At 40.1% G+C, this 13099-nt stretch overlaps 1 protein-coding gene across 1 annotated transcript in view; it reads left to right on the top strand.

Annotated features, from left to right (window-relative positions):
* The window catches only part of cobll1b (cordon-bleu WH2 repeat protein-like 1b), a 28344-nt gene that overhangs the window by 9310 nt on the left and 5935 nt on the right, over positions 1-13099 (top strand). Inside the window, exons 3-12 of the mRNA XM_030786643.1 lie at positions 1326-1505; positions 3739-3930; positions 5933-6140; positions 6690-6915; positions 7363-7404; positions 7579-7676; positions 7981-8199; positions 8518-8650; positions 12068-12296; positions 12429-12517. Coding sequence (XP_030642503.1) covers positions 1326-1505; positions 3739-3930; positions 5933-6140; positions 6690-6915; positions 7363-7404; positions 7579-7676; positions 7981-8199; positions 8518-8650; positions 12068-12296; positions 12429-12517 — 1616 coding nt within the window. The remainder of the gene's footprint in view (positions 1-1325; positions 1506-3738; positions 3931-5932; positions 6141-6689; positions 6916-7362; positions 7405-7578; positions 7677-7980; positions 8200-8517; positions 8651-12067; positions 12297-12428; positions 12518-13099) is intronic.

Raw genomic sequence — 13099 nt, 5'->3', positions numbered from 1 at the left:
GGACAAATACTTGAAACTTATCCTCGTCATTCACCGGCGTTGTTTGGCTTGTCACAATATGCTGAGCAAGTTGTAAAAACAGTAGCCTAATTACTGTAAGCTATTGCCGTGCCTCCCACAGATACTGTGCTGCCTTTTAGACTGGCCGCAGAAATAAGCAGTTGAAACGTAACGCCTGACTAATTGATAAGACGCTCTCTCATAACCATGCTCCGGTCTGCTTAAGGAGAGGAAATCAGCTAGGTTGCTAAAGGTAAGGGACAGGATGTGAGGCGGCTGTGTTTTGCTCCTTGATCATGGGTTTAAAACCTTTGTTACTTCAGAGTAGTAATTGTGTTTAACATTTACTTCTGCATTTGAACTTGGAGGTGACCTGTGGTCATTTGAAATTCTCACGGAAACTTTTCGACTCAGTGTGCAAATAAAACGCTGAGTGCCATGTCTTGTTAACCGTGTTTGTAGATGGCTTTATTTATTTTAAGTCCAAGTAGTGTCCGATTTTGACAATTTTAAAACATTTCAGTCATATTTTTCCTGTCTCTTAGGCAACTAAAAGCGTAAAGTGTTTTCGATAGACAGGCTACTGGCTTCGATGACAATGTAAATGTTAATTTGAGAACGCATATTCTGATTTGAGACACTGTTTCTGGTGAACATAATTTAAGGGTACACAAAACGTTTGCTGCCTGCAGCTGCCTTGCACATTTTTCCGACACCAGGTGTTTCAAAAACAGAGGGGCGTGGCCGAATAGAACATCTGTTGGCATATGGTATTTTATTGTTTTGGCGGACATACTGTACTGTTGACGCGGCCAATTTAGCTAATTTACGTATTGTTATCTCAGAAAGACCCCCAGAGAGCATAATTAATGCGGCTACTCGTGACATTCTTGGGATAAGACGTGGTAAAATTAAGGTTGCAGATGTTTTCAATCAACCAACAAGTGTGTAAAACATCAAACTTTGTAAACGAATGTCTTAAATGGGTGTGTAAGACCTGGCCGTTCTTTAGGGCGTATAAACGTGTCAGTGGGTGTTTGTGTTGTCTGTCATTGAACGTCTCTAGCTGTCAGCCCTCCCATGGGCAGTGTACAACTTTAAGAGTCTCAGAGCTCTGGGGTCATGCTAGAACACGCCTGTCGTGTCAGTCATCGTTGTATGAGACACAGAGAGCGTTGAAAAAGCCTGCAGTGAGGCACAGTGAAAGCAGAGCTTTTGTCTATGCAGCTCTGTCACATGCTCACTGATGAGTCTGAATACAGTACGAGTGCCAGTCACCAAAACAAGGTGACCCATTGATGCACTGACCAGTGTTGATCACCAAGTTTTGTTCAAGAAATTGGTGTGTCGATCGGAAGGGCTTTGACAAATGCCAGTAACATCGCAGCTGTTCAGAATACCGTGCCCAATCTGTTCACATTAACAAACTTGTTCTACCTGTTAATCTTTGTGGATAGTTGCTCAATATTAAAGTGCTTGCTGTGGCAAGATGAATTATCAGAGAGGTAAGCCAAATATTTTTTTTAACCTCATAATGGTGCAATAATTTCTTTAGGGGATTTGAATGGGGCTTTGAATTTCTCCACAGTTTTAGAACAAAACTGTTGCCTTCTAAAGGCACAGTGAGAACATGCAGCCCTGAACAACCTTGAAAACTGAACTTTGTACCCTCAGAATGCGTTACTGCTCTTGCATGTAGTTACATGGAATGTTTGCTCACGCATTCACTAGAACTGAGCTTCTAATTGATCTAATAATTTCTCACAGTTCTAGAACATTCCCATGTTCTTGTTTGATGCTATACTTAGAACAACTACACCACTGGTGTTTACATTATTACAAATAGTTTTAAGACAGTTTTGGGAAGATACAAATATACACAAATTATGTTACTTCCATAACTTCAGTTTCTCATGTTGTTTTTTTTTTTTTTTTTTCTTATAGAAGTTATTAATTGATTTTAGGGCACTGAGAGAAAGCTTACAGGAAGTCAGTCAATATCTGTCAACAAATTAGGTGCTGATATACAATTTGACAACCAATGGTTAGTTGAGAATAACCATGAAGAATATGCTAGCAGGGTAGCAGGCTAAGGATGAGGATAACAGCCACAATCAGGGCTTGTGTACCATCTGGTTTTCTTTTTTCTTTTTCTTTTTTAAATCTCAGTGTTCAACAACCTTTTCACATCTCAAAGATTTACATATCCTGTGTGAATCACTTTTAAAGTTTTTAGTGTATGGTTTGTTCATTTCGTTTATCGATTGCATACTTTACAAACAGATTATTTTTGCCTGAATGTCCTTTGATGAATTACAATCTCTTTAATACTCTGTGTAGAAGTCTGCTATTTCAGATGGTTATTTGAGGGTCAAAGTGTGCCCAGTGGCCTCATGATTGTCTTTACAAAAACATGCTAATGTTTGCTTTGGCAGACTTAGTTATCAGCTGTAGTTAGGGAAATGAAGACAGGCTTTAGAAGTTTTCAGTGCTGCCGTAGTAACACGCAATCTTAGCTCTTTGTGTGTAGATTATGTGCTCTACAGGGAGCCTTGTAAATTGAATTAAAAACAGTTTACGAGAATAAGTTCCGGACTGCTTCTGATTGAGGATTGTCACAAACAGATGCCCTTCTTAGGATTTACTGCATCCAATTGTATGCCAATTAATTTAATGAGTTAAATTAAAAATAATTGCCCCGTCTTTGTAGAATAGGTTCAGTTTGTTCTGCCAAGAGGTGAATTATGAATAACTCTCCATAGCTACTCTTTGATTACAAATACTGAGCCATGATTAGCATTCAAAAACTCTTTGTTTTTATTATTTGATATATTATATCTTCTGTGACCTTTGACCTATTTTTTTCTGCTTTGGACATAAGTTCAGGATCTTGCTGTGAGTTTCTAGACAGTGTCCTGTCAGATTTACAGTATGTGATATCAGAAACTGAATCATAATCAAGCACAAACTCGAGAGGGGTATTTTCTTTTCCTCATCCAGTTGGTCTTGAAGAGATTATGATGGGAAAAATTCTTCCTTGCTCTAGGAAACCTCCCTCTTTTTTTTCAAGCTGAGTGAATAAGTCACTTCACTCCAGTGTCTTGTGACTTATGCATGAAGTAGGACTAGACTCTCTTTCATTTGACGGGCGCTCGCTTTAAGTTGGGAAGAAGAGAGCTCTTTCATGTGATTTCATGCTGTATTATCTCTGATTAGAGTGTTTTCTGTGATAATGGAAACATCTCAACTTTAGTTATCTTTAAAATCCTCTGCAAAAAGATCATTGCTTTGCTTGACTAACACGATACAGTGGTGGAGTTGCCATCGACATGAGAATACCTGTAAGACAGAGCGACACTGTTGCTCAGATAAACATTACACCTTGCTCAGCAGATATATCTGTTTGAACTAATGAACCTGTTCTTTTTTCACTGACACAAATGGATGAAGTATAACCCTCATGTGGATTGCTGACAGTTGAGGACTTCTATTTTGAACTGCTATGATTTTCTGTGTTATTATCTTGGAGAGATCTGCTTTAATTGGTTCTCACTAAACATCAGCTAGGATGCATGACATTAGTTCAGCTGAGCAATACATTTTTAGCAGGTGCTACTGATTAAACTCTACACTGCCACAGCGGCACTGCTATAGACCAGATCAAGTTTGAGCCTAATGCTCTCGCAGACGGCGCTCTCACGCTGCACGTGAACACCTCCATGTCTCTGTCCTCTACAGGAGATCGTACAAGACTAAGGCTCCCCCTCCCCCTCCATCGCTGAGTGTTCTGGATGGTTCCAGACTCTCCCAGAGACTCCCAGTATATCCACCTACTGCAATGGACCAAAAGGAGAACCTCATAGACCAAGACCTGACGCTGGTTGTAGTACTCCCTGAAGGAGTAGAGAAAACCACCATTGTACATGGCAGGTGAGAAACGCTCAGGTATCACTTGTCGGTGGAAAGCACCTGTTGTAATGTCGAGAGCTGTAAAGCTTAGACCCTGAGCACTGTGTCCACTACAGTACTGTGTTATTTTAAGTAATTAGCACATGTCCCAATTTAAGCAGGTTAGTTGATCAGATGCCCTAGGTCTTGGATGGGTGCCTGTGGTTCAGTGGAATACACACTTGGCCTGCAGGGTTGTACTTGATGAAGAGCTTATGGTTTGTTAATGTTCCTGTGATTGATGACTCAAAGCCTGGATTTTGAAATAAATTGTTATGCTGAGTTTTGAAATGAGTTCTAATGTGTTGCTTTAAAGGTGTGTTAACTCTATTCCGTAAATTATTGGTAATATTTTTCTGATATTTGATTCCATTCTACATTTCATGTTCCTTATGAAATAGAGGCTTTTATTTTGTGCCTCAGCCTTGGGGAGTGCCTTGAATTTTCCATTTTAAATGTGCATTCAGAGTCCATTTCCAAAATGGATCTTTGCGTATTTATTCTTCTGACCTTTCGAAGATTCCAGAAACCTTCCATTTTAAAAGAGATCTGGACTCTTGTGTTTGAACACAAACTTTGAGAGGCTCAGTTATTAGAGAAATTATGAAAATGTTACGTCAACCCTCAAACAGCTGCAACGTCTGCACCACTGATTCATAATGGGTGGTGCAGTCCATTTTCCAAACATGTCATTTAAAGTTCAAACCATCTCCTAGTTGGTTTACTTGAAAATAGTTCATTGTATCTAGGCGTGTCTCTCAGTCCATTCTGGTCAAGTCGGCACATTTCCCTTTGGAAATGCAGTGTGTAATGTACCTGTCTCTTCAGTTTCTTGCTAATGTTACAGCAATGAATCTTTATCGGATTTTTTCCTCTCAGGCGAGAGTGTGTATGTGTTCTCACGAGGAAAAAAGTTGAAGATTTTGTTGTGGGCGGTGTCTTTCTTTCTTTCTTTCTTTCTTTCTTTCTTTCTTAGCTTGTGTTACGTTTAACCCAGTAGTAAGTCTATGGATCGTAGAAAATCTTGTGCTCTTTGACCTGGCAAGTCATAAATGAACCAAGTTTAATATAAAAAGATTAAATATCAAATTCCTCACCTTTCTCCTGAGTATACTGGAGTCATTATCACCAGGATTAAACTCCTGGCAGTATATTTCCAAAGCTGCTGCAAATCTTGGAATGCCAAATCACAGTTGGAAAGCACTGCATACTGCTACTGCTATTTCTAAAGAATTTTCCACACTTTATGTGTAGAGTGCTTATGGTGCATTGCCAGACCTTTTGTGGGAAGATAAAACTGCATGCCTGATATTGCACAACATTTGAAACAGAATTGGTCTTTTTTTTTTATCAGACATTTTCAAGATTGTCGGTAGGTATGTATATATTTCCTAAGAATCCTTTTTAACTGCAATTTATTCCAGGATCCGACTGAGACAGTTTGGCTGAAGTCTTTTTGTGTGTTGGGAATAAAAGGACCAACTCACATGATCATTAAACACTCAAACACACACAAGAAGAAACCCTTGTCATCTGCCCTAGGGCTGATACCATCTCTAACTTTGTCCAGAGAGCTTAACGTCATTCGGTCCTTCCCTCCAGCATATTAAAGTGTCATGCAAATATTCTACACCGGCTCAGATGCTGTATTTGGAATGGTGGTATTTGTAGTAGTTGAACCATAGCTGGGCAGCTGGGATTCCCATATTGCACGATATGGTGTGTGCAGCGCCACTCAACACATGACACTCTGCAGTCGATTGTAACCATGTTGGTTTTTTCTCGGTATAAGTAATGGTTTACATGAGAGTTTACATTCCCCATGTCCATAATGAACCCGACAACAATCATATCTACCGTGACACATGGACAAAAGTTTTTACGTTACCCTAAACAAGTGTTGCTAAAGTTAACTGTGTGGTTTGTGTATGCTCATAATCACAACCATGGACTGTCCTGTGAGACTCTTGTGTACATTTTACAGTAAAGCCATGATGGACCTGCTAGTTATGCTGTGTGCTAAGTACCACCTGAACCCGTCCTCCCACACCATTGAGCTGGTCTCTGCTAACAGGAACCACATCAAGTTCAAGCCTAATGCTCTGATAGGAGCACTCGGTGCTGAGAAGATCCTGCTGAAGGCCAAAGGGGCTGAAGACAAGAACAAGAAAACTGGTCCTCAAATGCCAGAGGTACTTACACTGTGGCACATGGTTTGTTGTACTCTGCTTGTGTGAAATGATGTAGCTTGTGTGTGGAGTAGTTCTAAGTTTTAGCACCCCACACGTACCACACATTTACTGTGTTGTTAAAACGATCACAGCTCATGACCTAAAATTAAGCAGAGAACAGTGATGTGACAGAGGAAATCATGAAACCTTACATGAGTGCACTGTTGAATGTTCTGCGTATAGAATGTTTTCTTACAGTGAAAGCAGCTCCAGATTTAGAATCTAAGAAACTTATCTCATCATCATCATAGGTTTCCCAGGACTATCTGTCATTTGACTGCCCTTGATTCTGGTTCTGGTTCTGGTTCCCAAATAATCATGGATTCTAAGTTACTGTGATCTTACCTATGATTACTGCGGTCACATATGATGCACAGTTGCTGTTATATTCATGGTAAAAGGACCAGTGCTCCCTTTGAGAAGGATCATGAGACGCAATCCTGTTTTTTTTTTTTGTTTTTGTTTTTTTTTAATTCTCTCCTGATCGTTCTGTTCTCTTTTTCCCCCCAGGCTACTGTTCGCCTGGTTATAAACTATAAAAAGACACAGAAAACTATCCTCAGAGTCAATCCGCGAGTCCCTCTTGGAGAACTGCTTCCGGCCATCTGTGAGAAATGTGAATTTGACCCGCAGACGACGGTTTTGTGTCGACATGTTCACTCAGAGGATCCACTGGACTTGACACACTCCCTCAATGACTTTGGTCTGAGAGAGATCTATGCGAGGGACACAAAAGGTGTGATTACAGCTTTGAAATACCACTTTTACCAGTTCAATAGCCGTCATGCCAATTCCTTTTAGAGTTAAACTGACAGCGTCATCTTCCATAATGCTGAGGACATAAGTGAAGTCTGCAGTGAGAAATTTCAGAGTTGATTTAACATGCAGTTTTAAAATAAATACACTCTTTCAGTTCAACAAACATCATATTGAACTTCACAGCATTTCATAATGTGCCGCTTCTGTCACTATAGTTACCTTTATTTGCAGGGCTGTAATGTAAATAAATGATAATATTTCATCAAATATACACTGATGTCTATATAATTAGCTGACTCTGACTGATGAACTGATGTTGCTCTCATCTTCTGCTGGTTCAGTGCTTGCACACTGGAAAATCTGTCAGCAGTCTTTAATTAGCCATATGTTTTTTTTTTTTCTTCTCCTTGCTTTTTTATGACAGTAATCAGCCCTGTAGATGTGCCTCCTTCACCAACTCATTCAGGTAACCACATTTAAGAATAAAAATAAATTTGACTGTCTAATTCATGTGGTTCTGGACTGCAGGCCAGACTGCACGGCTACACTTTCCTCTCAGAACCTCTCTTCTCTGTTGCCGCAGTAAGTCAGCCAACGGGTTATCAGGAGTGTGACCTTGAATTTGAACTTTTTGCTACAGGTCTAATTTCACCTGGAAAGGACAAAACCCAGAAGGAGAAAGAAAATAAAGGACTGTTTGGTTTATTCAAACGCGGAAGTAAAAAGAAATCTGGTCCGGTGAGTGTCGAATACATTTGATTGTAATGACAACAGCAAACATAAACCGTGCTAACAGCAGTGTTTCTTACCACGAAAGTGATCCATTTTTATTTGTAAGTGGCCATTTACCAGTGAATGTCAGTTTACAGGACGTTGCGATAATAAGAAAAAATTTGTGTACTTTTTTGACTTTCAAAGGAGATTGTTGGCATTTGAATGTTTGTTTTACGTGGTCTTTAAACTTTGCCTGCGGGGAGTGCGTGGCATGATTGGCTGGTTTGTCATGTTTGTTGGCCTCTGATTGGCTGTTTGCCCTCAAAAGGCTATGACGGTGAGTGCCCCAGCGTCACCAGTCCACAGGAAGCAGAGACCTCTTAGTATGAGTGCACTCAGCACCTGTACTCCCACGTATGAGTCCAACACCATGCCCTCAGACACCCCGAAAAAGAGACGCGCTCCTCTGCCTCCCACCATGATGTCACAGAGTGTGACCTCAGACCTCAGCGACTCCCAGCCCAAGACGCCGGCAGACAGTAACCAGGTGAGATAATCGGTTTGGAGTTTGCCTTTCGTAATAAGAAAGCTGTTAGTCTAAAATTTATAGCCTCTGATAGAGGAAATTTTTACTCCTTTAGTTTTAAGAAAGAAGATGATTTATTATTTGTCTCACATCTATCCTTGAATCTGGTCTGAAATCATAGAGTAGTGGGACTGTGAGGGCGTTTAGCTGTAGTTTGAATTACGTCATCTAAAAATACCTGTAGCGATTACTCATTCTAAAGCAATATTTCTTTGCTACTTGGCATGCTGTAGATATGTTCACTAATCTTTAGTTACGTGTGTGTGTGTGTGTTCATAGAATATTCCTGCTGTAAGTCGGGGCTCTTCTGCCGCATCTTCTCTGAAGAAGACCAAACGAAAAGCTCCCCCACCTCCCACCTCTCCCACCGTCGCAACCCCAGAGGAGCCTCCGCAGGAGAAGTGCATGACAGGTTAGTCAGGAGGTGTTCACAGTCAGTAATTTTTACTCCTCAGCCAATGTCATGCACAGTAACTTACATCTGTCGAACCGAGACGGCTCACGTCTTGTCCCTCAGCCAGGTTATTGTTGCTATAGGGAAAGGGTTTGCAGCAAAATCAAGGTTATGTGAACAAAACGATTTCGGGTATGTAGTGAGCTGCTCAGCGTAAAGTTGTGGCACAGCTGAGAGGAGCAAGACATCTGTACTTTAGTCCTGTGGTAAACAGCTGGACTGGCTGATATGGAGCGTGGAATGTTGATGGCATCAGCATTGATCTGTGTATTCAGCTCTTTGGTCTCATCCACAATGCCCCCTGCTGGTCAAAATAGGGCATTACAACTGTTTATAGCCCGAATCCACAGGTCACCAAATGATTTTTCTTTCTTTCTGTCTTTCTTTGTTTCTTGCTTGCTTTCTTTTTCTCCAAGTGCACAAAATGTTGAAAAATCCTCTGCTTTGCTTTGCTTCTCCAGGTAAAATGTACCCCTCTGCTTTTAGGATAGAGTTAGTTAGAAGCCTAGAGTGACTTAGCTAGAGTGTAGATTTGACAGATTAAACAAGATTTGCAAAAAAATGGCTAATCGGCTCCATTAATGCTGGGTACTGCGAGACATACGGGAAAAGGACACGTTGCTACTTGTGGGTGGTGTTTGATCCCTGCATTTTGTTTTATTTATTTAGATAATATTCTCTATGTCCAGCAGTTATGGAAATCAGCCACAGCTGTGAAGCAGACACCTTCCTGTAAAGTATAAACTGAACTAGACCATTTGGCTTTTTTACCTTACGACTCAGTTGAATCTCTGCTGCCTCCTATGCACAGGATTCTAATTATATTTAGTAACATTCATGTCATAAAGACAAACACAAAGAGCAAAAAAAAAAAACCCATTACTCTTGTGGTTTAAACTATTTCACACAATTTTTGCCTCTCTGCTTTGCAGACTCAGACTCACCAGAAGGGGGCGTATGAATACTTTTGCTGCTACCTCTCACCTTCTTCAGCATCCTGTTCTCATTCTTCAGAACACTTTTCTGCGTCTTTTCTGGCTGTGTTCTCTCTCCTTTTTCTTTATTTAACTGTCTGTCTGTCCTACTGTGCTGCTTATGTACTGTAATTCTCTCTCCTTTTTCTTTATTTAACTGTCTGTCTGTCCTACTGTGCTGCTTATGTACTGTAATTCTCTCTCCTTTTTCTTTATTTAACTGTCTGTCTGTCTGTCCTGCTGTGCTACTTATGTACTGTAACTTTCCTCTGTGTATGTACAGGCATTTTAAAAGCCCCTTTTACTGTTTAAATCATTTTGAAGAATTTGACATTTGTCTATCGCATTTCATGCAGCCACAGCAACAAAGATTAAAAAAAAGTATTTCTTCAGTTTGAGTGCATAGCAGCTAACCTGGACTTTTGCACCTTGAAATTGTTTTTATTTTAAGGTATGATGTAAATTTTAAGTTAACTACTTTATCGAGGGACACATCAGTACTTTATTTTTGGATTTTTAACAACCTTTTTTTCTTTCTCAGTGAAGAGCTCATGGCATCTTTTACATCTTTATTTATTTATTTTTTGACGGGGTTAAGTTCCTTGGGTTTATCCCTTACTTCTTGGCTTTTACCGGCTTTTAAGGCTTTGCTTTTGCCTTTCTCTCTGAGCATAAGTGTGTCTTTTCGTGGGAAGTAACCTAACTAACACTCTCATTGTGAGCGTGACATGTTTTACTTTTCAAAATGTCTGTGAATTACCAAGAGACAGAGAGACTCTGAAAGCGTTCATAAACCCCATTGTTTTGCTTAGATGTGATAGCATGTTGTCCGTAACAGAGAGAGAGAAAGAATCTGGCTTTTTTTTTTTTTTTTTAAAGCGTAAGTGCATCCTAATCAGGGATTTGAATCTACAGACAGACACTTTGGATTGTTCGAGAGCACACAGAGACAGTCCCTGGAGACAGAAGACAGATTCATTATTCTGTGTGTGTGTGTGTGTTTTTCAACTCGAGCGTTTTAAAAAATTCTTTTGCAACTTTCTGTCTCTTTTCCTCGGTTGTATTATGTTTCTGATCTCTTGTTACATTCTTTTCACACTGCTTATGTGCTCAGACTTGTTGCTTAGTGTTGTTTACTTTCTTTTGTAGTAGTTTCTTTCTGCAAATGTAGAAAGTGTTTTTGACTTTCTTGTTTTTTTTTTTTTTTTTGGTACATAGCTCTGTCTTTTGAAATATATGTTCTCAACAGTAAGTGCACTTAGATCTCTACAATAAAGGAGACTCATAAAGTTTGGACTCCGCTCTGATTGCGAGTATATTCTCACTACCCTGCTGTCCACATATAATTGACATCCTGGGGTGAGGCAGAGTGAGAGAGAGAGATAGAGAGAGTGTGTAATTGTATGCCAGAAGAAGAGAGAGAGAGAGGGAGAAATGACACAGAAAGATGAATAGAGTTTGAATGAGAGCGAGAGATAAAGACATAGAAATGATAAAGGGAGTTCAGGCCCCAAATTCTCTCTGGGTATCCCAGAAGCCCCGCAGCTCCTTGTCAGAGTAAGTAAGATCACAGTCCCTGCAGCAAGTAGCTTCATCCCTGTTCAAGCACATCTTTGAATATTCCTTCTGCTCTCTCCGCTCTCTTGCCAAGGCTCTTGATACTGAGGGATTTGGTACGAGACACGAAACATCTTCATTAAGTGTAATTCGCTCGGTCTGAAGTGCTTCTGAAAAACTCTATGCCGGCCTCTTGTTCCGTAGTGATATTAAAATTGAATATATCAAGTAACCCTCTTGTCTGTGGCCCCTTATGTAACATATTCGTGGTCTCAGATGATGCAGTGCAGATGTGTCTTTCCAGTTTGAAATGATATGGTAAAACTGACCAAGTTTCATGCTTTCATGTTAAACGAATTAGCTAGCTTCGCTGACGGTTTGCTTAATTAAGTCACATTGAGCAGGACTTGGTTGAAAGGAATAACTTAAACACGTGATTTTAAAATGTAATATCCCTGCTCTGATTGTTTGTGCTATATATGATTATTATGTTAAGATTTTCTGCTTGTGTTACTGTACTAGTTTGCACCTTTGGGACGTAATATGCTGTGTATGTGTGCATGGTTGGTTTTGTGAAATGTTTTATTTATAAAAAATGGTTTATGTCCTTTATATAATTCTCTGTGTAATTCTGCAGTGGCTGTGTAAGTGTATCCTGTGTTGTGTTAGGAGAAGTATTTGGGGTTGGTTTTAGTCATTATGGTAGAGAATAGAACACTGAGTTCAGTGTGTGTACTCATCCCGTACTGTGTGGTTTATGTGCCGTAGAACTATGCAGGTATGGTTTTGTAATATAGCACATTTATATTTTTGATGTATATATATGCATGTGATGCCACTGTAGGATCTGCACCTCCTCTGGAGGAGATTCAGGAGCAGGAGGAGATCGTGACCTCTCAGGAGTCCAGTGCCGTGGAGGAGACCCAGGAGGACGACAGCAGCCTTAATCTGTCCGCCGACATCTCCATGGATTCCGGACACCGGGACTCCTTTCAGGACGCCGAGACGGAAAGCACGTCGCCATCAGCTGGACCGGAGGAAGATCTGTCCTGTGATCTGTCCTCTGATGGCAAGTACGACACTCTTTCAGAGAGAATACCTGTCAGATGTATGTGTGGGACCTTTTTTTTTTTCTCCCTGAGACTGTACAGTTGATTGATTTTATTGTTGGATTTTCAAAGCTTTCTCTGATTACTGCTTGACAGATTAGCGGAAGACTCTGTCAAACATGAGGAGCAAGAAGATCAAACCGCGAGGAGAGAGACTCAGGATCAGAGCCAGACTGCTGAGAACGGTGAGACGGGAGCCCGGAGTTAATGGACACTTCCGTCAAACACACCCAGATTAATTCCTGGATCGGTGATGTTTGCTCAAGGCGTCCCATGTCAAATCACAAAGAATATCAAGGTTCATAATTATACCTGCCTGAAGTTTTGTATTTTTTTTTTTTTTATAGCTGATGAGAGCTTGTGTTATATTACCTCCCTGCAGCGTTTCACTTACATGCCCTGTAGAAATTGGTTGTTAGCATAATTTAACAAAATATTTGAAATTTTAAAGGATTTTCACAGGGTTTTAACTTGGAGAAAATGTCCTCCTTAGTGGCATTCAACCAAGGCCCCAAGCCCCCCTTCACTGGGTAATGAGGAATGTAGAGATACTGCTCTCATTTCCATGTAATTAAGTTTTTAAAGATCGTCTTTGACACTTTGTTTTAGTCTCTAAAAACCGAGAAGTCTTAAATATGTCCGCTCACTTTCAAGGCCTTTTTTTTTTTTGCACAATTCATTTAATTATTTATTATACATTATTCGTTATTCATTTGATTATCTGATTATCCATCCACATGATCAAGTTTCTATTCAATACACTTTGT

This window comes from Chanos chanos, chromosome 10, assembly GCF_902362185.1.
Source record: "Chanos chanos chromosome 10, fChaCha1.1, whole genome shotgun sequence".
NCBI lineage: Eukaryota > Metazoa > Chordata > Actinopteri > Gonorynchiformes > Chanidae > Chanos > Chanos chanos.
The sequence above is the reverse complement of the archived record's forward strand: the minus strand, read 5'-3'. Positions and strand labels throughout refer to the sequence as shown.